This window comes from Gekko japonicus, unplaced genomic scaffold (genome assembly GCF_001447785.1).
Source record: "Gekko japonicus isolate JY-2015 unplaced genomic scaffold, Gekko_japonicus_V1.1 scaffold630, whole genome shotgun sequence".
NCBI classification, from domain to species: domain Eukaryota; kingdom Metazoa; phylum Chordata; class Lepidosauria; order Squamata; family Gekkonidae; genus Gekko; species Gekko japonicus.
In genome coordinates, this window is record NW_015162498.1 from 245,872 (window position 1) to 273,189 (window position 27,318).

General features: G+C 46.4%; 1 protein-coding gene across 2 annotated transcripts in view; it reads right to left on the reverse strand.

Moving 5' to 3' along the window:
• Positions 1-9,167: 9,167 nt before the first annotated feature.
• PPP1R1C (protein phosphatase 1 regulatory inhibitor subunit 1C) overlaps positions 9,168-27,318 on the reverse strand; it is a 75,630-nt gene continuing 57,479 nt past the window's right edge. Inside the window, exon 5 of one of the 2 annotated variants that reach the window (XM_015406084.1) lies at positions 9,168-9,598. In XM_015406084.1, the coding sequence (XP_015261570.1) occupies positions 9,510-9,598 (89 nt within the window). In that variant the 3' untranslated portion in view covers positions 9,168-9,509. The remainder of the gene's footprint in view (positions 9,599-27,318) is intronic. The other variant, XM_015406085.1, reaches the window with a different exon arrangement.

The following is a 27,318-nucleotide window of genomic DNA, read 5'->3' on the forward strand; positions in this document are numbered from 1 at the left end:
TATGGTTGGTTTTAAAAGAAATGGGTATACCACAACATCTGATTGTTTTGATGTGCAACCTATAGTCTGGACAAGAGACTGTAGGACAAGTGACAAGTGATTTATGAATGTGATTTCTGATTTTTTTTCTTGACAGGTAAAATGAGAGCTGTCACTGCGGCTCATTAAGAGTCTGATTAAAGTGAATTTAGATTTTGATATATAGTGTCAGCTATGCTGCCATGATGGGGGGGATTAATTCTCTTCCTCTTTGGGCCAGATGCTGCTTCTTTACTTTTGCTTCTGTACTGCTTGCTTATCAATGACCTTGCAGGTTGCTGGTGTAGTATCTGGGATGCCTGGAACCATGGGAGCACTTTCAGTTCCCAGCTGCGGCCTCTAATGGCCTGGGGACCCTTCTCCCGCGTGCAGGAGCCTGGCTAATTGGTTTATGGAGAGGGGTGTGTGCATACGAATACCCTATATCCCATTATGCTTGTAGGTCCATTGCCATTCTTAACAGTAACTATGTTAATGCCTCTATAGCTCTGCAATAAAGTATAACCTTTCTGATAAGCGTGTACTCCATTGTTGGCTGTGGAACCTGACATTTAGCCTAGACAGAAGAGCTGCAGAATAGATGCCGTTAAGGTATTATTTTAATAGCTAAAGGTCTTTGTCTTAAAGAGTCAGAAAGTAATGGAATGGAATGTATATTTGAAATTATTTGTTTTTCAGTTGAAGGACATTTGAGAAGAGAAGCTATGAGAAGGAAAGGGTCTCGATGTTCTCAAACAATATCTTTCCATATAGAGCAGAACATCTGGCCCCAGAACATCTGCTAAGAGCTAAGCTGTGTGCATTTTATCAGGAAACTTCCTAGTTTCAGGCAGAAACAAATAAGACAGGAATGATGCCAAAAGAATGCCCCTCTGTTTATTGATGTTCTGGGACCAGATAAGCAAATGTAACTACTGCTTGCCAATCGAGATGTGTCAGCTGATATGATGCTCTGATGATGGTACTGGTTGGACACCAATTAGGGATTTCTTTCTGTATAAACTGTCATGATGTCATTTGGGGTATAAGATTTACTGCCCTTCCTGGTTGAGGCAGAATACACCTTGGCTAAGGTACCCAGTCCTGTATTTTCCTGTTATTGCAGTAAACAGTTATTTATCTAACTCTCTGGACTCCACCTGTGTGTTCCTCATTTGGCCCCAGGAGCACACGGGGCACAGATTTGTGCATCAAGACTAATGTTAGGACAGAATATGAAGAAACAGAATGGTTTCCAATTGGTTTCAGACAAGGAGGCATTTTATCTCCCTATCTCTTCAATCTGTATGCAGAACGTATCATAAGGAAAGCTGGATTAGATTTAGATGAAAGTGGAGTGAAAACCTGTGGAAGGAACATTAACAATTTGAGATATGCAGGTGACACCACATTACTGGCAGAAAATACGGACGACTTGAAAAGACTACTGATGGTTAAAACTGAAAGTGCCAGCATAGGATTACAGCTGAGCATCAAAACAAAAGGGAGGACTACTGAGGAAGGACATGAGTTTAAGGTTGATGAACCTCAAAGCTGTCTCTCATTGGTAGTAGCCAAGACAGTAAGCAAAGACACAAGGAGGAGGAGGAGGAGATTGGATTTATACCCCGCTCTTCACTCATAGTCTCAGAGCATCTTACAAACTCCTTTCCCTTCCCCTCCCCACAACAGACACCCTGTGAGGTAGGCGGGGCTGAGAGAGCTCTTTCCAGAGATGTCCTTGAGAGAACAGCTCTGACAGAACTATGTCTTGCCCAAGGTCATCCAGCAGCTGCAAGTGGAGGAGTGGGGAATGAGACCCGGTTCTCTCAGATTAGAGTCCACGCACTTAACCACTGCACCAGACCTCCTAAGTAACTACATACCTCTTGTTTGTTTTATTTTTGAGCCACAATGCAGCAGAAAGTATTCTGGTCCATCACCCCCCAAAGCGGTCATACCTCATCAATGGATTAAAAAAATATATCACATTTCTCTACCATAAGATGCAACTCTATGACATAATGTAAAACAAACGTGCCTATTTTTATCTGACTTAGATTGGGCGAGAATGTTATTTTGGACACCCAGCTTTGGACAAAGAATTTATAGACATTTTATATTACAGTTTCTCACTAACAACCATCTTGTGAAGATGGAGTCATTTCAAAACTGTTGATTCAGACTCAGTAAAGTGCTGCATTTTGCAAAGGTTCCATTTAAAGTCAGAGCATGTTTCTCCATCAAACAGTTCGCCAACGCCAGCTGTTCCCTGCTTCCTTTATGGGAACCTGACTCAGTGATGGTGCTCCCTATTGCTTAAAAGGTTTTGCTTGTTATAAACAGTGACCTGGAAACTTGGAGATGTATAACTTAAGGAACTTTAACCTTTGACCTGTCAGAAGGGGAGCATTTTGGATATAAACACATACGGGGTTATTTAGAAACGTTGATGCTAAATTAATAGTTTCAAAATCTGATTGTGGGATATTCTGTCTTTGGCACTTTGGCCTCACATTTGGGCTGTCGAAGGTGATAAAATTACATCTTGTCCGTTTTTCAATACATTCTCGTGATGGGAATAGGGGATTGCAGGGTTCCCTGAAACTATTCCATAGAAAGAAGTTGATGTCCATATAAGAGGCCCATATATGACCCATTAACCTGACTAATATGCCTCTCCATCCATCTGTGGCATTAACAACCCAGCAGGAGCTTGATAAATCCTCTTTTATTTTTGGACTAGGAGATAAAACAGACTTGACAAAGATCACAGATTCTTGTCAGACTTAAAAGGTTAAATTGTGCATGTTCAGAGTCAGATCCGAGCTACAGGGTAAGGGGACAAGGGATTTGACTTTTCAGTGCTTGTTCAGTTTTGCTCATCAAAACTGGTATGCCAGGTCTTTTATTAGCATTTTGGAAGCAAATAAGACATTTTTTAAGAAAAAGACATGTCTTTCCCGTCCTTTAGGGTGCTAATAAAGGCATGGAGAAACAGACCAGGGTAAAATGTTAAATACCCTTTCCCCTCCTCACACTTGGGTGTATATGTCTTTAATGGATACACACAGATCCATGATCTTCATCAGTTATCTATTTTGGCCTTAAAAATTCAAAAACAAGCCAGGGCATAATGCATGTTTGGTGTTTGGCTCAGTCTATCTCATAAATTGTGCAGGCCCACATTAGAGCAATCTATATATCTATAGAGCAATCTATAAACTTGGGGAACACCCTAGGTTTGCAGAAAAATCGGAAGAAGAAGAGAAGAGAGAGATTGGATTTATACCCCACCCTTCTCTCGGAGTCTCGGAGCGGCTTACAAACTCCTTTCTCCTCCCCTCCCCTCCCCACAACAGACACCCTGTGAGGTAGGTGGGGCTGACAGAGCTCTGACAGAAACTGCTCTTTTTCAAGAACAGCTCTTATCAGAACTACGGCTTGCCCAAGGTAATCCAGCCAGGTGCAAGTGGAGGAGTGGGGAATCAAACCCGGTTCTCCCAGATTAGAGTCTGCGTACTTAACCACTACACCAAACTGGCTCCCGAAAAGTTTTTAAAAAATCATGGGGGAGGGGGTTAATTCCCTGAAATTAAATAAAACATTGTCTGTACATGGACAGGCAACACACTTACCATTGAGCAGCTGGAGAGGGGCCCGGTGGTTGGTGCTGCAGCCATAGTAATGACAGAGCCTGAGAGCCACTCTGGGCCCAGAGCGGCTCTGGGCCTGGCCATGGTGGTGGCAGATGCCAGGATCAACTCCAAGCTTGCATCAGCTCCCAGACACCACTGCCACTGTGGCTGGACTTCAACAGAGTCACACCATATGGCAATGGGGGGGGTAGGGTTCCCCCTGGGTGAGTTTCATGGGTCCCCCACTTGTTCATCTCTAAATATGTAAAGGGATTTGGGGATGTAAGGGTATGTGTCCCATGTACTAAATAACAAAAATACAGTAGTGGAAGACAAAATAAAAAATGCTATGAGCTCATTTACCAAGACACTGAGCTGCAAACTGGAAGGTTTGAGACCCGAGTGCCATGGGACGGAGTGAGCTCCCATCTCTGGCCCCAGCTCCTGCCAACCTAGCAGTTTGAAAGCAAGAAATTGCAAGTAGATAAATAGGTACCGCTTCATTGGGAAGGTAACAGCGTTCTGTGCACCTTGGCGTTTAGTCATGCCGGCCACATGACCACGGAAACGTCTTCGGACAGCGCTGGCTCTTCGGCTTGGAATAGAGATGAGCACCGCTCCCTTCGAGCAAGGGAAACCTTTACCTTAAAATCATATTTATGTTGATCAGAAAAAATACCAGTGAAAAATCTACATGTAATGATGAAAATATTTGAGCATTACCATCCAAGATATCTCTTTTGTTGCATCTCTTTAAGAAGATCAATTTACCAGTATTTTGTTTCTTTGATCCTGAGACACTGCAAGCATTTATCAGTTTTCCCATGGCTTGCCCAAACAATTTAAGCATCTTTGGTGAGGAGGAGAACTCTGTTCGAGATCCCTAGCGCTCATAAGAGAACTAAAGTTCCCAGAGGTCACATGACTACCTCTTATGATATATTTATCTTACCTCTTATTATACCTCTTATGATAGACTACACCAGTTTGGTGTAGTGGTTAGGATCATGGACCCTAATCTGGGAGAACCGGGTTTGATTCCCCACTCCTCCACCTGCAGCTGCTGGTGTGATCTTGGGTCAGTCATAAGTTATTTCAGATCTGGTCTCTCAAGGGCAGTTCTTGAGAGAGCTCTCTCAGCCCCATCCACCTCACAGGGTGTCTGTTGTGGGGAGGGGAAATGGAAAGGGATTATAAATCGCTCTGAGGCTCCTTCTGGTAGTGAAGGGTGGGGTATAAATCCAGTCTCCTCCTCCTCCTCCTCTTATGATGCACCAAGGTTGAGTGTGCCAACCACATGCTGTGCAGAGGAACCTGCGTGTGTTATTTTAATCTCGCACCGCAGGCACTCACACTGAATACAAGAATCCAAGCGGGAAGTTCGGTATCCAGCAAAGGGGCATAGTACCCCCTTTGGCACACATGGGACCCAATCCATCAGTTACAGCAGCACACGGAAACCTGCTCCTCCTCCTTAGATTGCCTTTGCACCCTCTGCGCACTGGTCTGTACATTCCCTGCATGAAAAAGGACTACAGTGTATAACAAGCTTGAGAGTTGCAGCACATGATGATGATAATGATGATAAAAGACACCCACCTGCCATCCAAATAGCATTTTTATTTATGACTGTTGACCTCCATGTCAGTTCCTAATAACTTTCTGCTGTGTGTTTCAAAAAAGCAATTAAAAGGCCCATATAGTGTTAAAACCCCTTGATAAATGCAATAAACGAATGACATATTCAGAGGAGGGGAATCGGCGTCCCATTAGAACAGGAAAAGAAAGAGGAGGACGACATATGGTTGTATAATTAGCATGATTAGAGAGGCTCAGGAGAACCGGACCGGATGCTTTAGGGAAAGTGTAGTAAGGAACCAACATCTCTAGTTCCTGGCTGGGACAACTCTAAACTCATATTTGACTCTCTTTTTTTAAAGAGGGATGTAGAAAAAGAAAGTGGGCACAAGGTAGCTAAAGTTAGGTGTTTCATACTACAATCTGACACACACTTACCTGGGGAGTGAGTCCTATTGAGTGCAGCAGGATTTACTTCCAACTAGACCTGCTCACTGAGCGGTGGCTCAAGTGGTTAAGACGCTGAACTGCAGGCTGTGGCAGGTCAGTAGTTCAGCAATTCGAGACCCGAGTGTGCCGCATGAGGGAGTGAGCTCCCGTCTCTAGTTCCAGCTCCTGCCAACCTAGCAGTTCAAAAGCAAGAAATTGCAAGTAGATAAATAGGTACCACTTCGGTGGGAAGGAAACAGCGTTCCGTGCGCCTTGGTGTTTAGTCATGCCGGCCACATGACCACGGAAACGTCTTCGGAAAGCGCTGGCTCTTCGGCTTTGAAACGGAGATGAGCACCGCAACCCTAGAGTCGGACTCGACTGGCTTTCGAGCAAGGGAACCTTTACCTTGACCTTTTTAGACCTGCTCAGGACTGCATGGTTAGCAACCCATTTCATTTCTGTGGACAGAGATTTAAGCGCAAGCTTCATGGTGGGGAATTTAATTCCCCTCGGAAATCCCTTGCTATAACTTTCCCGCAAACCCCATTCCTTCACATCAATAGGTAGCTGAGGTAGAGTTGGTGGTTCAAGGACTTGGCTATGGATATTGCTGGTGCCACAATTATGGAATGATTCTCTGAGGGGGGAAACACAACCATCTCCGTCACTGTTTGCTTTCTGCCAGTCAGTGAAAACCTGGAGCTGGACTCTGTGCCATGCCAGTGGGGGAGGTGCTGGTGGAGGTGGACTTTCCCCCAACTCTTCTCTCCCCCAACTCTTCTCTCCCCCAACAGTGATCTGCTATGGCTTTGGGGACCCACGTGGATGAAAAGCCATGCCCTAAATTCAGGGGGCCACTTTGATTAGAGGGATGAAATTGCCCTTCTCTGCCTCACCTGTCAGGAAGCAGAACGGACAGGAAGGGGAATCTTGTCCATGTTCTCCTCCTGAAGTTCAACCATCCATGTTACATGGCTTTTAATCCATGTAGGTTCTCCAGCCCTTCGTATCACCTTCTTGAGGCCCAAAGGCTGCTCCTGGAGGAAGAGGTGGGAAGGAACAACATGTCTCTCCTATCCCTGTTTGTTTCAGAGGGCTTTGGTGATAAACAGAAGAATGAATTGCTGCGTATTGATTATTGAATGTTCTACAATGCCTCATGGCTATTTCTCTTAATAGTTTAGGTTGTGTCGGCCAAATTTGTTCTGCATCATTTCTATATGGTTCTTTGCCGCCTAAGTAATCCTCCAGACAGGCAAGATAAAAATATTTAACATAAATCTGAAGATAAAGAACAGTAGGTTTTTATACCCCACTTTTCTCTACCCTCAGGAGCCTCAAAGCAGCTTACAATCGCCTTCCCTTCCTCTCTCCACAACAACCACCTTGTGATGTAGATGGGGCTGAGAGAGTTCTGAGAGAACTGTGCCTGGCCCAAGGTCACCCAGCAGACCTCATGTGTCTCAAAGCAGCTTACAATTGCCTTCCTTTCCTCTCCCCACAACAGCCATCTTTGTGAGGTAGATGGGGCTGAGACAGTTCTGAGAAAACTGGGAGAGGCCCAAGGTCCCCCAGGAGGCCTCATGTGTCTCAAAGTGGCTTACAATTGCCTTCCCTTCCTCTCCCCACGACAACCACCTTTGTGAAGGCTGAGAGAGTTCTTTTTTTTTAATTTAACTTTTTAAATTATTTTTAACATATATACTCCAATATAAACCAGGATAACGACAAGCAAACAGTGATAATATACAAGAGAAAAATAAAATGATTGTATGACAAATATAGTGCATGGCTGAAATGTAAGTTAGTCAGTGTGTTTTCTACAGGGGTCATGCAGAGTTCAGAAATATAATAATTTTGTAAAGTATTCATTCCTCGGAATGATTTCACCTTCAGCAAGGTATTGGACTACAGGGAACCAATTTGCTTGGAATTGTTTGGTATACTCTGGTGATTGTTGATGAGTCGTTTTCCCATAGATAAAATGTTCCCATAATTTGTTTTGCCAATCAGATATGTTTGGTATGGCTTTTCCTTTCCACTTCTGTGCGATAGTTATTCTGGCTACAGCTAATTATGTCTAGATTAATATCTTTTGTGTTTTCCTTTCACAGGTATCTGGAAGTATATCCAACAGGACTGTCTCAGGAAGCACAGGTAAGTCAATCAGAGAAAGAAGCGAGGCAGCAAGGCATTGGCCTGACCAGGCCCCCCCCCCCCCCCCCGCCACTTGATTCCTCTCTTCCCAGACTTGCTTTCCACTTGGTCATTATATAACTATTGACCCCCTTTCGGAACGAATGATTTCCCACAAGGTGCTACTAGAAAGAAACCTGACAGCTGAAGACAGATAATTGGGCTGTAGATTAAGTGTTAGCTATGTAGGAAATGTTATTATTTTTGTCGAATTGTGGAGAGATTTGAGCACAGAATGGCGGGGGATCATCAAGCCCCTTCCCAGACTTTTTGGATCAAGACGTCAGAAGTGATGCTTGTGGGATAAATGGCTCTCTGGCTAAACCTGCTGGCCTTTGAAGATGTAGCACACTGGTTGAGGATAACTTTACCTAAACTAATAGGTCTTCTGGACTTCCCAGAGAGAACAAAAAACTCTCCTCTCCACTAACAAAAAAGCCTCAGGTACTCCTGGATTGGTTCTTTATTATAGCCTATGGGGCCCATTGACTATAATGGTCCCCATAGCTATAACTGAACCAGGGGGGAAACTGAACCCGGGGGGAAACCCCTATTATGCCTTTCAGTATGATTTGTAAGCTGCCTTCAGTAACAGGGAAAAGTTTGATATAAATATTTGAATAAATAAGTAGTTTGGCAACCAATACAGTGGCAAGGGATGGGTAGACTTGTTCTGCAAAGGCCAGGTCTATCAATATAGTGGACTGGGGTGAGCAGACCTGTTCTCTGGAGGCCAGGTCTACCAAAAAATGGACTGGGGTGGGCAGACTTGTTTTCCGGAGGCCGGGTCTACCAATACAGTGGCAAGGGACAGGTAGCCCTGTTCTCCAGGGACCAGGTCTACCAATACAGTGGCAAGGGACGGGTAGACCTGTTCTCCAGAGGCCAGGTCTACCCCTGTAGAGGACAACATTTTGTGTAATGAAATTTGACTTGATTCTGTTTTCTCTTATAATGTTTAAATTATTTTTAAAATATAGTTTAAAAGAATTCATTCTGAGATCTTTACAAGTTTGTGGAATTAACCTTCTAAATATAATTTATGCAATAGTCAAATGTAGACTCGTTCACAACTTTAATGTCACTAGCTTTTTCCACTCCATGCAGCGGAGGAAGGACGGTGAAGCAAAAGCTTCCTGCCAAAGGTAGCAGGGGTGACTTTTTATCTGAAAGGATTTCTTTAGGATTTCAGAGGTCCCCCTGGGTGTGGGTCTCCTTCTGGTTGGAGGGATGGACTGTGCAAAAAAACCCATCTTGTCTAAATGTTCTTTGCCTTTATTTTGCAGCATTCAAATCTGTGCTATTTACAATCAATCTTAGATCACATTCAGAATTTAAGACGTGGCAACACTAAAGAGAGAAGACTTAACACGTTTGCAAACGACATATCCGAAGTCATTAAAAACAAGAAGGAAAACAACTGTAAAAGAAAGGGTTATTCCCCACCCCACCCCAGTTATAAGGTTTCACGGGCCAATTCAGCAAACTGCTGTCGATTCTACCATGAAATATTCCCTGCTGTTGGGTATGGAGGTAAAGACTGCTTTGGGTCAGGAACACGAAGCATCCAAGTTCCATTGTAAGTACGGAAAGTTTAGCAGTTCAGTTATTGACAAGAAAGGTTCCCCCGCAGACCCTCGGCACCAGTTACGGGCTCCACTCTTCATCCCTTTCGTTGACCCCTTCGTCTTCCTCTGGGAATGCGGAGCCAGTCTGGTTTTTCAGATGCTTAACCCCTGCAAGTAGAAACATCGTCTTTAAGATCACATGAGCAAGCCCAGAGTCTTCATCTTCTCTGCAGGAGGAAGAAGTAAGTCAAATGTAACTAGGTAAAGCATGGCTCTACACGAAGCAGTTATTCTTGTTGGCAAGATTATGTTTAAGTAGGCCATCACAGTGGCATCTTGGGGCTCTCAAAGCAAAGGGTACAGGAAGCAGACAGGTTTCTCTCCATTGAATCCGCATCCAGCTCTGACCCTTCCTTCCCACTTCCAAATGTATGAGGCCATCAAAGGGGAAATAGGTTGAGAAATCCATGGAGATTTGGGGGTAGAGCCTAGGGAGGTGTTGAGAAATGAACTAATTTATGGTTTTATATCTGCTATGGACTGTGCACACATATCTGTATACCATGGGCCAAAGGAAGCTGCTTGCATCACCTACTGTGAGAGAATTCACATAGGGAACATTTGCATGCATTTTATGTTAATGTAGCTTGCACACATTCAGCTCAAGGCATTATGGGAAGCAGAAGCACATGTTAGCCATTGTGAGCAGAACAACAACCAAGAAGGAGAAATTCCCCCATTGCTAAAGAGACGAGATGTCACACAGGACACGGACTTGGTCTGCATCTGAATTGCCATTTCCTGTTGATGGTACCTTGTAGGCCTGGGAAAGCCAAGATTCATCTGTACTTCAAAGAGGATACAGGAAGCCAAGACTTCACACCTGGCCAGACGGTATTCCATGAGATAGAGTGTAGAGTTTCAAATATCGCCCCACCCATAGAATACCTACCCCCTTTTCTACATGCACCAATGAGGGAGGTCATGGGATGGACTTGTAAGTAGGTGGGATTGCAGTTTGGCAAGGTGCCACCCACCTGGAGTTTCAAATATAAAATGCACAGACCATGCGTTAAGGTTTTGCTAGCCACATTCTACCATCAACGCAAAGACCATGCTTCAGGCTAGCCACCTCTCCTCTCATCAACTCCTTTATAGTTTGAATTCCTTTCTTGTTATGCAACAATCCTTTCTGTCTATTATGGATCTCTTTGGACTGCAGCCAAAGAGATCCACATAGACACACACACACACACACACACACACACACACACTTGACCGGCTGGTTCTGGAACAGTGTGATTTAGGTAAACTTGTAGACACTATTTTCTGTCCCTTTATTTTTCATTGCAACAGACAAGACTTCTGGAACAGGCAAGTATAAACCGATTTACCTACCTACCTCCTAAGTAACTAAACTATTTTCTATTTCTGTAACTCTAAAGGAACTTGAACGTATGCTATTGTGAGACTGATTATTTTGTATGTGTGACTTTGATATCCTTCAGTAAAAAGATTATTTGTTTTGGAAAAAGACCCGTGTGGTCTCCATTACTGGAACTCTGGGTTCAGACACGACCTTGGTATAGCTGGCCAGGACTCACGTTAAATTTAGTTAGCCTCTGCTGTAAATAAAGCAGTTGGCGTAACAGAGGGGAAGGGGAAAATAGGCAAAAACACTTAGATATTCAGAGTTTGCAATGGATCTTTGCTTCACCGGAGAGGAGGCATTTCTTTCTGAGTAAAACTCTTTATTTCTAAGGAAAAAGGGTACACAGGAAACCTACAAAATAAAAGAGATACCTAGAACTACATCTTCCCATCTTTACAGCTACAAACAAACAGACCACATGGTCACACAACAATGGAGATTCTTCTTCTTGACCCCTAGAAGGAAGTCACCTGATTACATTAACCAATGATTGCTAGTAAACAGACTCAGATTTCCCTGGGCTATGTTTGCATTGGCTCTGAGCCAGGTTTCCTTTTGGGTCAGGCTAAACAATAGCACACAAGGTAAAAGATTATCCCTATAATGACTGAATCTTAGACCTTGCAACTCACATATTTCCAACAGGAGGAACCCCAGTAGGATATAATGCCATAGAGTCCACCCTCCAAAGCACTACTTTCTTCAGAGAAAATGATCTCTGTGGTCTGGAGATCATTTGTAATTTAGGGGTTCTCCAGGCCTTACCTGGAGTCTGGCAACACTAGGAAGGGAGGAAGGAGCTAGAAAGTTCTCACCCTCCATGCAAGGCTAGGGGCTAGGTGGCCATCTGACAGCAATGCTAATTCTGTGAACTTCGGCAGATCATGAGAGGGAGGGCAGGAAGGGGTTGCCTCAGTGCTTCGCTCTTGTGGCCCTTTCTTACATGGCCAGGGAAATGCTGATCACCACATTGAGGTCAGGAAGCAGTTTTTCTCTAGGCCAGTTTGGCTGGAGAATCCTGGAGGGTTTTTTTTTTGGTCATCTTCTGGGCATGGAACAGGGGTCACTGGGGGTTTGTGGGGGGTATTTGTGAATTTCCTGCATTGTGCAGGGGGTTGGACTAGATGACCCTGGAGGTCCCTTCCAACTCTATGATTCTATGATTCCCTCCACCTACAAGCTGCCATTATGAGGCAGGTAGAGGGAGAGCAGGAAGCAACCAGAGATCCATCCAGCACTCCTGCTTCCAGTTCCAGCTGATGACCCTCTCTTGTTGTTATTCAGTCGCACAGTTGAGTCCGACTCTTCGCGACCCCATGGACAAGATCTCGCCAGGCCCTCCTGTTTTCCGCCCTCTCTAGTCCATCTCAAAATTGCCACTGAGTGATGAGGTCAACCAAGGGAAGGCAGGACATAGCCAGGCACCCTTTAACAGTGCCTGAATCGAGCTAAGCTGGATTGATGATATTTGCGATTTCAATTGCATTTGTGATTCCCATTCTGTCATTATCACTGTTGCATTCCCTGTTGGGGAGAGACCAAGCTCAGTGGCAGAGCAACTGCTTGGCATGCAGAAGGCCCCAGGTTGAAGCCTAGGCATCTCCAGGTAAAAGACCTCTACCTGAGACCCTAGGTGCCGTTGTGAGTCAGAGTAAGCAGTACTGACTTTGACAGCCCAGTAGTGAATTTCAATCTGTCTAGATCCAGGACTCAACTTCAACATTCCAGGCACCAGCTGACATGAGCGCATAGGACTGGAAGTCACATGACATCAAAGTCACACGACAAGAAAAGGGGTAGCCATAGCCAGCATTACGAGCTCACTGGTGCCAGGATTGTGGGTAGCAGACCAAAAGAGCCAAGGGTAGGAAACATACGCCAAGAACCAGGAGGCAGTTGGAACGCCTGGCTTTCCTGAGGATGGTTCCACTGCCCTAGGGTTGCCAGCTCTGGGTTGCGAAATTCCTGGAAATCTGGGGGTAGGGCATGAGGAGGGCAGGGTATGGTTTGGGGAGGGACCTCAGTGGTGTGTGATGCCACAGAGTCCACCCTCCAGATCTTCCATTTTCTTCAGAGGAACTGACATCTGTAGTCTGGAGCTCCGTAGCGATTTCTAGAGCTCTCCAGGCCCCACCTGGAGGCTGGCAACCCTGCACTGCCCTACTGTTAACCCTGGGACTGTGTTAATAAAAGGAGTAATTACTCTGTATGAGACATGGTGAGTACTCGAAAGCCAAAGCTAAGGCTATTATCATAAAGAATGTCCTATTATTATTATATTATGCATTTATAAGATGATGATTTCCACTATGATCGCATCAGGCAGCAGCTTTTGAAGACAGAGAGTGGAAGACAGAAAGATGAGCTTTAACTGCCACACATTTTTCTTGATAGGCCCAACAGACATGAACAGAAGAGCCCACAGGAATTAATGGAAAGGTGGTTGCCATTGGTGTTTTCGGCTAAAGCCCCCAAAATATCTGTTTCGAGCTGGCTCTCTGGACCCAAATTTTACCAGAGCAGTGCAGAAACCAGTCAAGTTAATATAGGAAGGAAAACCATAATCTGTCAGAGTCTGCGGCTTCTCCTACAGGTTACTGGAGCAGCGTACCACCCAAAATCAATTCCCCATGTGCCATTCCAGTAACAGAAGATCTAGCCCTCTGGCTATATTAATATCCACATCGCTCAAAATGTGTTTTCAGGCTGTGAGTTGTGTAGCTGTTGATAACAGTATAAGCCAGTGATTCTTTTATAAAAGAATGATTTGGGTTATTTAACATCACCCTTCTCCTAAATTCCTTTTGCCATGGTATACCTGTCTCTGCTATAATTCAGTGTACCCCCCCCCCTCCAAAACTTTCTTGCTGAGAGGACAGAGAAGCCAATGTTGGATCAGGCCGATGGCCCATCCAGCCCAACGGCCCATCCAGCCCAACACTCTGTCACACAGTGGCCAAAAATACCAGGTGCCATCAGGATGTCCACCAGTGGGGCCAGGGCACTAGAAGCTCTCCCACTGTTGCCCCCCGCCGCAAGCACCAAGAATACAGAGCATCCCCTGCCCCAGACCAAGAGTTCCTATCTATACCTTGTGGCTAATAGCCACTGATGGACCTCTGCTCCATATGTTTATCCAGTTCCCTCTTGAAGCCATCCATGCTTGTAGCCCCCGCCACCTCCTGTGGCAGTGAATTCCATGTGTTAATCACTCTTTGTGTGAAGAAGCATTCTATTTATACCCACCACAGCTGCCTTGGAGTCATTCTGTTCACACTCCGCAATACCTTTTGTGCTCTACTACGATTGTATTCTTCACTTCCGAATGGAAATCTCCAGGCTCTGACTGAAATTCTTCTCGGAATTTCAGCTTTTTGTTTGCAGGCCTTTTTCCTTTCTTGCCATCTGTCCTATGGCAAGGTTCATCCATTCTTTTCTCGGCATAACTCTGATTTCCCTGGGCCCCGATTTCCTTTCTACCCCCACAACAATCAGGACGTGCCCTTAAGTTCGCCTGCCTCTGAATGACCCTGATCAACTTCCCCGATGTCACCGGTTGAGCAAGAACGTATCAATGTCTGAGACGTATTTTTGTCTCTCATCTGAAGTTTACTGTTTGTTTCTTGCCTTTCTCTCAAAGGCTCTGATTTCACTGCAGGTAATTTAACCCAATTAATGTTGAAGAGGAAAGCCTGAATGCCAAGCCATTTTCTGTAAGCAGGCACTAATATGCTTTGAACTGGTAATGCGTTTTAGATTAAATCACCGCCTCCGAGTGTATTTGCAGATTCGAGATAAATTATCTGTGCAAATGAGGCAACTTTCTGACATTTCTACTGTCGTATCATGAAATCTCCAGTGGGTTAATGAAAACTTGACATCTGGTTGCGCCAGCCGACTAAAAGTACATGTAATTTGAAAGTAAATAAGTCTTCAACAATGTGCCACAGTGCTGCTAAACATTCTAGGCCTATAGGACAGCCCAAACAGCTGATACAGATCCAAGCTGTTCATGAAATTCAGTACATTCAAACTCTGAAAGTTGGCTTTTAAACATAATGTGCCTTTTGTTACCTGCAGAAGAACTGATCTAAACATTCTCTAAGGCACTCCTGGAGCATCCCTGCTTCCCTCACTCAGCTCAGTGGACGATCCGAGTGTTCACTGCCTTGAATATTTATTTATTTTGGTGTATTGACTTCATTTATACCCCTCCTTTCTCACCAATGTGGATCCAAGGCAGCTTACATAATTCTCTTCCATTTTGGTGGTGAGAACCAGTTTGGTGTAGTGGTTAAGTGCGTGGACACTAATCTGGGAGAACTGGGTTTGATTTCTCCACTCCTCCACTCGCAGCTGCTGGATGACTTTGGGGCAAGCCATAGTTCTGTCAGAGCTGTTCTTGAAAAAGAGCACTTTCTGTCAGAGCTCTCTCAGCCCCACCTACCTCACAGGGTGTCTGTTGTGGGAAGGGGAAGGAGTTTGTAAGCTGCTCTGAGACTCCGAGTGAAGGGCGGGGTATAAATCCAAACTTCTCCTCCTCCTCACAACAACCCCGTGAGGTAGATTAGACTGAGAGAGTGTGACTGGCCCAAGGTCACCCAATGCACTTCCATGGCACAAATAGGGATTCAAACCCAGGATTCCCACATACTAGGGTTGTTTTGTATTTTTTTAATGTGTGTGTGTGCATGAGCGTGTGTGCACCTGGAAGTCATGGTGACCTCTGGTGACTAACCCCTACTGGGGGCCTGGAGGATATTCAGAGAGGTGGCTGACTAAAGCCTGCCCCTGCCTCCCGGGTCTGGTATTCCTTGGAGGTCTCCCTTCCAAGTACTTGCCAGGATCAGCCCTGCTTAGCTTCCAAGATCTGATGAGATCGAGTTTTCCTGGGCTGTCCAGGCCAGGGCTTCCACATATTCGTCTGACACTCTTAACCACTATACCACACTGTTCCTCCATGTGGATTCATCTCCTCCTTTGTGGGAAGGAAGAGGTACAGCCCATCACAACCACATGAGCGCCATATGGAGCGCAGAGAGAACTCTAAATCATGGCCTCTCTTCTTCCTATAGATGCATTAACAGTTTTGAGCACAGTGTTCTATGTGGCAGCAGGAAACCATGGCTAAAATTAACTCTAGTTCTGCTTCTTTCTGCATCAGAGATTGAGTGGACACACACTCTTGGAACAGATTAAGATAAAGGTGAAATGGGACAGGGGATAGGAATGGAGTAACTTTTTAGTCCTGACCTAGATAGCTGAGGTTAGCCTGATCTCGTCAGAACTTGGAAGCTAAGCAGGGTCAGCCATGGTTAGTATTTGGATGGGAGACCACCAAGGAAGTCCAAGGTTGCTGTGCAGAGGTAAGTGATGGCAAATGGCCTCTGAAAGTCTCTTGCCTTGAAAACCCTATGGGGTCATCATGAGTCAACTTTGACTTGATGGCAAACACCACCACCTCTTAACACTGATGGACTTAAGAGTTGATCTACACAGTCCATCAGTGACTATTAGCCACAAGGTATAGATAGGGACTCTGGGGCAAGTGATGCTCTGTCATCTTGGTGCTTGGGGGGGGGGGGGTCAACAGTGGGATGGCTTCTAATGTCCTGGCCCCACTGGTGGACCTCCTGATGGCACTAGTATTTCTGGCCACTGTGTGATACAGAGTGTTGGACTGGATGGGCCTTTGGCCTGATCCAACATTGGCATCTCTTATGTTCTTATGTTCTTATGTCCCAGGATTATCCTGGCAAACTGTCCCAGGGGCTTTTCTGCATTCTCATTTTAGTCACTGTTGTCCCTGTTTCTTTGGGGTTTGTTTCCTCTCCTGCATGTGTTTCACTCCCTCTAGTGGTCAGTCCAACATCACACAGCTTTATTTCCTGCTTCTCTCCCTGCAGTTTAAATTGGCTTGGAGATAAACTGGAAAGAAAGCTGCTTGGTATCAAATCGACCACTAGAGGGAGCAAAACGTGCAGAACGGGGGGGGGGAACCCAGAAGAAACAGGACCTTAAATGAGAATGCGAGTAAGATGAGAATGCGGAGAAGCCACAGGACTCTATCAAGGCCTGTAGGTACAGTGGGGCAACTCGGGGCCTGGCCCTCCAACTTACCACCAAGGCCCCCAACTTCCTATCCAGCCCAGGCCCCCCCAACTTCCATTTTTTAATTTTATTTGTGGAGCTCACTTGTGTGTGTGTGTGCGTGCGGGGTGCCCCCTGACTTATTTAAAGGCCCCTCAAATTAAAAAAATCATGACTATGGGCCTTACTTTATCCCATCAGAATATACGTGAGGGAGCAGATTAAGACCCTGGACACCCAGGTCAAGGAAAAATACTATCCCATGATAAATCCGTTGGTCCTTAAGGTCCCACAATGTACCTGTCAGTTTTTTATTCCACCCTACCTCCGAGGAGCTCAAGAGAGCATGCATGGTTCTCCCTTGTGCCATTATATTTTCACAACAACCCTGAGAGGTAGATAAGGATGAGAAAGAAAGTAACTGAGCCAAGATCACTGAAACACGTTCATGGTGAACTGAACCCAGCTCTTCAAAGTCTGAGCCAGGCTCCCTAACCACCAAACCACACTGCAAGATTCCTCTCTGTCCTATGAATGTTTCTTTATGAATGTATTATTAAATGGACGTGTTTTCCCCTCTTGCGTACCAAGACGTCGGCTGCTCATCTAAATCTTGTTTATGGGAACGATGTACCTCGTTTTCTATACACAATGGAAAAACCTAGCCTGGGACTCTGGCCTGATTAATCAACCCCTTTTAGATAAGGCATTTTAACTTGCAATCGTGCTATATTAAGGTTTGCTTTGAAACAGTTTAAGGGGTCAGGCAGCGTTGGGTCAGTATGTCAGTGAAGAGAAAGGAAAAATCCGGTCTCCCAAGAGTCTATTTCGGGCATTGTGGTTGAGTCCTTTTAAAAAAAGAAAATAAGCCCTGCCCTTGTATCTATAGCTAAGATTTATTTTTGCATGGACCAAGCCATGAAAATGTTATATCCCCACAAAGTTCTACAGCAGGCTGGGGAGGAGGGCTGTCAGAAGGAGAGCCCTCCAAAGGTCCGTGGAGAAATCAGTCATAGAGTTTTCCCTCGGATGACCGTGGCCCCGCCCCCAGCGTGCCCAGCATCATAACATCACTTCCTGGTGACGCGCATGCCGGGGTGGGGTTCCCCCTGGGGCCCGATCCACCGGCGGCGGGGGGCGGGCCTCTGGGGCAGGGTTTTCCCCACCCCCCAGGGGGACTTGGCAAGCCTACAAGTAGCACTGAATCCAAATGTAGGGTTGCCATGGACAATGGGAGGAAATGGAGGTGCTCATCAGTATTACACCACCATATTGACATCACTTCTGGTAAAAACTGGACATGATATCATGGACACTCTAGGATTTGTAAAGACTCTATTGTTGTAAACCTAGAGTGTCTGTTTATATATGTTATACTATACATAAGAACACAGAGGGTTATCAACCTCAGAATCGGGAAAGAAGAAGAAGAGGAGGAGGAGGAGGAGGAGGAGATTGGATTTATCCCCACCCTTCACTACCTGAAGGAGTCTCAGAGCAGCTTACAATCTCCTTTCCCTTCCCCTCCCCACAACAGACACCTTGTGAGGTAGGTGGGGCTGAGAGAGCTCTTTTGAGGACTGCTCATAAGAGAACAGCTCTGAAAGAACTTGTAACTGATCCAAGGTCATCCCAGCAGCTGCATGTGGAGGAGCGGGGAATCCAACCCGGTTCTCCCAGATTAGAGTCTGCACTCCTAACCACTACACCAATCTGGCTGTCTGGAGTTCTGCTGGTATTATAACTGATCTCCAGACAGCTTCAGAGGATGGATCTCCCACTAAGCTCCACCTAGGGTTGCCAAATGGATTGGCTCCCGGCCGGCGTCTAAATTGTGTGTGCGCCGCGTGTGCATCACCCGGAAGTGACGTCGCACACTGGGGGCGGAGTTTTCCCCTCAAATGGCGTGGCCCCGCCCCCAGCGTGCGACATCACTTCCGGGTGACGCACACGTGGGGGTGGGGTTTCCCCCAGGCCCCGATTCCGCGGGAGCGGGAATCGAGCCTTGAAAGCGGGGGGAAATCCGCCCGCCGGGGGGATTTGGGAACCCTAGCTCCACCCTCTCCATGCTCCACTCCCAAATCAACAGGAATTTCCCAGCCTCGAATCAGTAACCCAAATGGCATCACAAATCTCTACTGAGTTCCCTCCCCTCCCCTCAGAACCCCACAACATGGCATAAAAGAAACAAAAGGATCATCAATGGCCACATCGCAACCAGGGCAAAATGAAAAGGAAACACGAAATCAATAGAAAGGAAAATGGCCTGTTGGCTTCATACCTGCCTCTTACTTCAGTCTGAGCAAAATCAACAGGGCCACTGTGCTAGCCGTCATACCGCAGACTAGGGTTCGGCCAGGCCCCAGGTTCCGGCAAGGGTCCCCCCACTTTTGAGGGCTTTGATCCACGGACGGCCAGCTGGCCAGCAGGGGAAACCCCACCCCCAAACAGGGACGTTCCTACGTGACATCCCCAACGTGATGACGTCATCCGGAAGTGACATCCTCACATCGCCAATGTCAGGGGGTTACGCTCTAGTTTTTGGGGGAAGTCTATGGTTCTGAAGGCAAAAAACCATAGAATTTTGCCCAAAAACTAGAGTGTCACCCCCTGACTTTGGTGATGCGATGATGTCATTTTTGGGTGACATCATCGCGCTGTGCACACTTTATGCACGCAGCAAAAGATCCTGGAAAGGACCTGGCAACCTACTGGAGACCCACAGAACACTCAAAAGCTGTTTGCAAAATGGCTTCTCAAAATGGCTGCTTGCCTCTTTATTCTCTCTGACTGCCTATCTTCAGTTCCCTTCCATTCCCATTTTAAAAGTTGTTCAAGGTGCTCGTGTGATCAGCACAGAGAGAGAAGCCAGGGGTGGGTTTCACTCGTGCTGAACAACAGTGCCATTCTTTTGCTGACAGCGTCCAAAAATGGCAGCCGTTAAGGCTTTCATACCTTCAGGCAAGCTTTGGCAGTATGTAAACATTTCTAATTTGCTGATTCCTCAGTTCCCCCACTAATCCTCAAACAGAACGCATCAGCCAGTCAGGAGAACCGAGATAGAAGAAATCACTGAGTTCATCCTGCTTAGTCAATGGTGAAAGCAAGGAAACAGTGGAAGGGGGGAAGGGGGGGAGGGAAGGAGACCCTCTGGGCTGAAACACGTTTGGTCTAGTGGTTACTGTGTGTGTGTGACCAATATTTTGGTCTTAGTTATTGTGTGTGCAACTTACATTCGTTGCTGTATGCTATGTGGATATGATGTGATACCCACTTCCTCTTCGTTTTTAATCTACATTCTCTGTATGTTTTTAATCTGTAGTTACTATTCACTTTGAAATAAATAGATGTATTTTGTTCTGTGTTTTAGCTGCTCAACCTTCTAGTTTCCTGAATTGCTTTTCAGGTTGAGTTTTTTCCTCCCCCCCCCCTTTGTTGTTTCCTTGATCCAGTGAGAGCAAGACAGCATTTCTAAACTGCCTTTCCCCCTAAAGTATTATGGTTCTTAGCTGGATACTCTTAACAATTTCTTTAGATGAGCTCAAGGGGTGAGAAAAACTTGGAATATTTATTATAAAGTTCCGTATTGTTGTCATACAACAACTGACGGTACATTGGAGTTTTCTCGTCAGGCCAAACTGGATGAGTCTGCCTTTGTGAGCTTGCGACCCAGAATTCAACTAATCTCCAGACTAGAGAAATCAGTCCCCCTGGAGAAAATGGCTGTTTTGGAGGATGGACTGTATTGGCTGAGGTCCCTCTCCTCCCCAGCATCCACTTCCAAATTTCTAGAAATTTACCAACCCAGAGTTGGAGACCCAAGGTATCCCCCCCCCACAAGTCCTTGCAGGTTCTCTGCTGTGCATCTGGGCCCTGCTGAGCTGGCACCACACAACTGGAACATCATGCAACTGCCCTCTCTTGAGAGAAGGCTGCCAGGAAGGAAAGGAGGGAAGGCTGAAGATGGGATGTGTGTGGGGCACAGATAAAGGTAGGTTGGATGGAGGCCGAGAAGGAGAGAAGGAAGCAGGGGAATAAGAACATAAGAGACGCAAATGTTGGATCAGGCCAAAGGCCCATCCCGTCCAACACTCTGTGTCACACAGTGGCCAGAAATACCAGGTGCCATCAGGAGGTCCACCAGTGGGGCCAGGACATTAGAAGCCCTCCCACTGTTGACCCCCCCCCAAGCACCAAGATGACAGAGCATCACTCGCCCCAGAACCTCTATCTATACCTTGTGGCTAATAGCCACTGATGGACCTCTGCTCCATATGCTTATCTAATTCCCTTTTGAAGCCGTCCATGCTTGTAGCCGCCACCACTTCCTGTGGCAGTGAATTCCAAGTGTTAATCACTCTTTGGGTGAAGAAGTACTTCCTTTTATCTGTTCTAACCCGACCGCTCAGCAATTTCATGGAGTGCCCACGGGTTCTTGTATTGTGAGAAAGGGAGAAAAGTACCTCTTTCTTTACCTGCTCTTTCCCATGCATAATCTTATAAACCTCGATCATGTCACCCCTCAGTCGTCTTTTCTCCAAGCTAAAGAGCCCTAAGCGCCTTAACCTTTCCTCATAGGGAAAGTGTTCCAACCCTTTTATCATTCGAGTTGCCCTTTTCTGCACTTTTTCCAAAGCTATAATATCCTTTTTAAGGTGTGGTGACCAGAATTGCACACAGTATTCCAAATGAGGTCTCACCATTGATTTATATAGGGGCATTATTATATTGGCTGATCTGTTTTCAATACCCTTCCTAATAATCCCCAGCATAGCATTGGCCTTCTTTATTGCAGTCACACACTGTCTCGACATTTTCAGTGAGTTATCTACTACAACTCCAAGATCTCTCTCTTGATCAGTCTCTGCCAGTTCAGACCCCATCAACGTGTATTTATATTTAGGATTTTTGGCTCCAATGTGCATCACCTTGCACTTGGCCACATTGAACCCCATTTGCCATGTTGACGCCCACTTGCCCATCTTTGACAGATCAAAGCCGCAGAGTGCCTCACAATCCTCACTGGTTTTCACCACCCTGAACAACTTCGTATCATCCGCAAATTTAGCCACTTCAGTGCTTACTCCCAACTCCAAATCATTAATGAACAAGTTAAAAAGTAGTGGACCAAGTACTGATCCCTGCGGTACCCCACTGCTTACCTCCCTCCACTGAGAAAATTGCCCATTTATACTCACTCTCTGTTTTCTATTAATTAGCCAGTTTTTGATCCATAAAAGGACTTGTCCTTTTATCCCATGATTTTTGAGCTTACTTAGGAGCCTTTGATGACGAACTTTATCAAAAGCTTTCTGGAAGTCAAGGTAAACAATATCTATTGGATCCTCCTTGTCCACATGTTTGTTCACCCCCTCAAAGAACATTAACAGGTTAGTGAGACAAGATCTTCCCTTACAGAACCCATGCTGAGTCTGCCTCAATATGGGGGAGGCTATGTCGGGAATGAGGGAGAGGAAATGGAGGAGAGAGAAAATGAGAAAAACCCCTCCCGCAAGTGCTTGCGGGTACCCCAATTGTAAAATCTAAATGTTGTTGATGAGACTAGGGCAAAAAAAAAAATCCAAGAAGCTAACAGCGTAGGGTTTTTTATGCATGTGTTTAGCCTGCTGATAGGCATCAGTGGAACAACAAGAGACAAAGCAAAGTTGATGGATCTCAGAAATCCTCTCGTGGGTACATGAAATCCAGCCCTCTTCCTTGGTTACCATGCCATCCAAAATAATAACCTCCATTGTTCTCTTTTATGTCTCCCTATAAAGCATCCTCAAGAAGACATATTTGCCGGGCCGCCTGCAATAAACAGCAATGGCAAAAAATAAATGTACAGAGTGAACATAAATAAAATGAGAACAATTCCATTCCCTCAGTGGAAACCAAATATTTATCTCCTCGCATGCTTGTATTTGCCTTGATGGTGGATGGGAAGGGAATGTGGAGGGAGGGGGGAAATCCCATGTGCACTTATGGAAGATAACTTATTTTAAGTATGAAATTGGGGCTTTACTACCAATAAGTGCCTTGCATTCGGCCTGATAGAGGAACAAATATTGGCTTGGAATCCGGAGGGGAGATGTCATAGCAACACTGAAACACAGAAACAAGTAGATACTTGGATTAGTTTAGCCGCAGGCAGCTGATCATCCTGAACTTTAGAGAAACATAGGCAAGAGGCCAAATAACGCACCTTCTTCTACACCCCATAAATTGCAGAGACAAGGCAAAGTTGATTTTCCAAGGGTACATTCGGTTCATTTCATTAGACAGTCGTGCAAATCACATCTTTAAAAGGCTCCATCTGTTTAGCCCACTCAGATATTTGAGGGGACAGAATAATCTTTGCTGGGCAATCTTCAGGTCAATAATACGGTGTATTTGGGATATAGGCCACAATCCTATACACTTCCTATACATTTCACAAGCCAAGAGTGACTCCTCAGAAGGACCCAGTTTAACTGCCTGGTGCCACGTCACACTCTAGTGCCGCATCACTTCCACGTGGTCGCAGCTCTGCTCTTCAGACACATCTAGATGTTCCTGTTCAGTACAGGCCCTTCCATACCTCACAGGACAGCATCTGGCAGCCTTCTCAGGTCCGGACCCCAAAGTGCAGCTCCGTTTTTCATGCGTATATCAAGTGTTGGGGCGGGGGGAGGGGACTGAGGGTTATATGAGTTCATGTAGGGTACAGGATCAGGCCTTTGAAAACCAGGTAGACCCATGCAGATGGATATGCAAATGTAACATAAAAGGAAGTACTTCTTCACCCAAAGAGTGATTAACACATGGAATTCACTGCCACAGGAAGTGGTGGTGGCTACAAGCATGGACAGCTTCAAAAGGGAATTAGATAAGCATATGGAGCAGAGGTCCATCAGTGGCTATTAGCCACAAGGTATAGATAGGGGCTCTGGGGCAAGTGATGCTCTGTCTTCTTGGTGCTTCAGGGGGTCAACAGTGGGAGGGCTTCTAGTGTCCTGGCCCCACTGGTGGACCTCCTGATGGCACCTAGTATTTCTGGCCACTTTGTGACACAGAGTGTTGGACTGGATGGGCCTTTGGCCTGATCCAACATTGGTGTCTCTTATGTTCTTAACTTTGGTTTCATGGTCCTCTAGACCAGGGGTATCCACCATGGTGTCCACTGACACCTTCTGTGGCCCCCACTAAGTGTTTTTAGAAAGTGGGCAGGGCCAAGTGGGTCTTTTCCTCAGCAAGGCTTCTGATAGGCTGTGCAGATTTTTTAAAAAATGTTGCTTTGGCAGCAACTGCCACCACAGCACAAGAATCTTCACGGTGGACTGAGGTAAGCTGAGGCAGCCATTTTGTGTCTGGCTCCATCTCCTGCAGCAGTCATTTTGTGGCAGCCATTTTGTGGCCGTTGCCCACCATGCCATGTCTAGGGCTCCCAAATCTCGCCAAATCGCGGCAGGGAATCCGCATGTCTTTGCAGAATCCATGCCGCGGGGACGGCGAGACGCATTGCACCACCGTCGCCAGGACATGACACTATGTGTCGCTCTGGCAATGGGGCTGTTTGGAGCCCCATTGCCAGAGCGACGCAGGGCGTCATGTCCTGGTGATGGCAGATGCAGTGCGTCTTGCCGCCCCTGCGGCACGGATTCTGCAAGGACACACGATCCCCCACCGTGACTTGGCAACCCTAGCCATGTCACAATTTCAAAGGTGTTCATAGGATCAAAAAGGTTGGGGAACCCCTACTCTAGACTCTTGCCTGTGCTACAATAAATGTATTAAATCTCCAAGGTGCCACAAGCGCATCACTACTACCTATTCAGATCTATCCAGTGGGGCTTCCTCCCAGAAAAAGTGTTCTTCGGATGGCATTGTTTGCATTGCTACAGGCTAACACAGCCGCTTCTCTACAGTCCTGAGGAATCTTCACTTGGCAGAATCATAGAATCATAGAGTTGGAAGGGGACTCCAGGGTCATCTAGTCCAACCCCCTGCACAATGTAGGGAATTCAAACATAACCTCCCCCACACACCCCAGTGATCCCTGCTCCATGCCCAGAAGATGGCAAAAAAACCTCCAAGATCCTCGGCCAAACTGGCCTGGAGAAAACCCCAAAGTGGCGATCAGCACTTCCATGGGTGTGTACGAAAGGGCCACGAGAACTAAGCACTGAGGCAACTCTTCCCCTTCCTTCTTATGATCTCCCTAGCAGCTCATGTGTTCACATTGTTCCCTGTGTTTTACTTCTAGTTTCTCCCTCTCTCTCTCGTTCTCTCTCTGTGTTGTAGCCCTGACCTCGATAGGCGTAGGCTAGCCCGATCCTGATCCCATCAGATTTCGGAAGCTAAGCAGGGTCAGCCTTGGCTAGTATTTGGAAGGGTGACCTCCAAGGAATACCAGGGCTGTGACATAAAGGCAGGCAATAGCAAACCACCTCTGAAACGTTTCTTGCCTCAAAAACAAGTCTAGCTCACCACCTAGTGGTGCATAATACTAAAAGAGCTGGAACTGCTGGCTGCCGGACAATCTGAGGACCTCTTGTCTATTCTACCCATGATGCCATACGATAATTATTAATTATTATTGTTGTCCTTTGCTGTGGCCCCACTCAGCTTTGGTAACGGAGAAATTCAGCAGGTTAATTGCTCCCAGCTTGGAAACCTCCGTCCCATCACAAGCCAGGTCTGTGAGGGGGAGGCTGCCCCTCCTGCCAGCCAGCCTGCCTTGCTATACACACCCCAAATCAAACTGATATTTGCAATGGGGTTCGGGAACCATTGGCAAGGAGACCGACAGAGCCACAAAAGGCCTTTAACAATCCTGACCAGCCTGAGAATGTTCAGGACCATCGGCTCGTAGCGGCATTTGTGGGCTCTGTTGCTTGCTCTGCCTCCCATAGAATCAGGAGGCATAGAAAAATGATTCTTCTGACAGTCTTACGAATCCTGGCACGAAATGGCCGTCCTGACAATCTGTGGCTCCAGACACACATTGTGGGATTGTGTGTGTGTGTAAAGTGCCGTCAAGTCACACCTGACATATGGTGACCCCAGCAAGGGGCTTTCAAGGCAAGTGAGAGGCAGAGGTGGTTTGCCATGGCCTTCTTCTGCAGAGTCTTCCTTGGTGGTCTCCCAAGTATGACTGCATTGTGCAGGGGGTTGGACTAGATGACCCAGGAGGTCCCTTCCATGATTCCACTGACCCTGCTCAGGTTCCGGGATTTCACGAGACCAGGCTATATACCGTGCTGCCTTCCCTCCTGTTGGATATTGCAGCACAGCCATAATTCACAACTACACTGTCTTGTCCAAGGCATCTCCTGGCTCCTGACAGCCCTCGTTTCCAACTTTGGCTTGGGGAATTCCTGGAGATACAGAGGTGGTGCTTGCAGAGGGAACAGTTTGGGGAGGAAGCTTGGGAGGGATTCGATCCCATAACGTCCACCCTTCAAAGCTGCCATTTCCTCCGGGGATCTGATCTCTATGTTCTGGAGCTCAGGTGTAATTCTGGGAGAACTCCAGGCCCCACCTGGAGGTTGGCAACTCTACAGCCCTCCCTTTGCAGAGGTTAGTGTACAAATAGGGACGGAGCAACGTGACAAAGAAGGTTCTGAGGGACCTGCTACAGCTGAGTTGGATCAGTTTCCTGAGTTTTCTCAGAAGTAGCTTTAGAGGATCCGAGCTTTTCCTGAGAATTTGCTGGGGGGGGGGGGGGGGCCTTGGAAAAACTGATGGAAAAACTGAATGCTTTCTGAACTGCACTAATGGTTTTTTCCTTTGAAAAGAAGAACCACTTAATATCTAAAAATACGTACAAATGGAATTTCAACTCATGCGATGCATAGGGATGAAAGTTTTCCAGGTGGGCACAGTACAGTCTGTCCCTTTGGTCTCTGCCCATGTGGCTGACCTCACGATGTCCGGCAAACCCCCACGGAATCTAATTGGTTCCTCCGAAGCAAGCAAAGATGGTCATGGGCATCTGGGCTCGGTTCCAGCACGAGCACCGTGAGAAGTCCATGCAAGAATTCCCCGTCTTCCTGGCCCTCCCCTCCCCAAGCCTCCATTTCCAACCTGCTAGGACTGTGGGACCCACACAAAGCAATATCCCCATGGGTCGGGAAGCTGCAGTGGAGAGGGAGGGAGGGAGGGAGGGGCAAGAGAGCTGTTTTCCTTCTCCCTACAGCAGAGCTCTGCTCATGCGAGAGGCAGGAGGGAACAGTTTTGCACCTTTCCCACTCCCTGCTGTGCTCTCCTGAACCATGACGTGCCCATTACTTTATGCAGGGCACATGGCCTCAGGAAATGGGTTGGAAATGGCTGCTGGAGGGGCAAGAAAGTGGGGAAGATCTGTGGCTGTCAGGACCTCCTG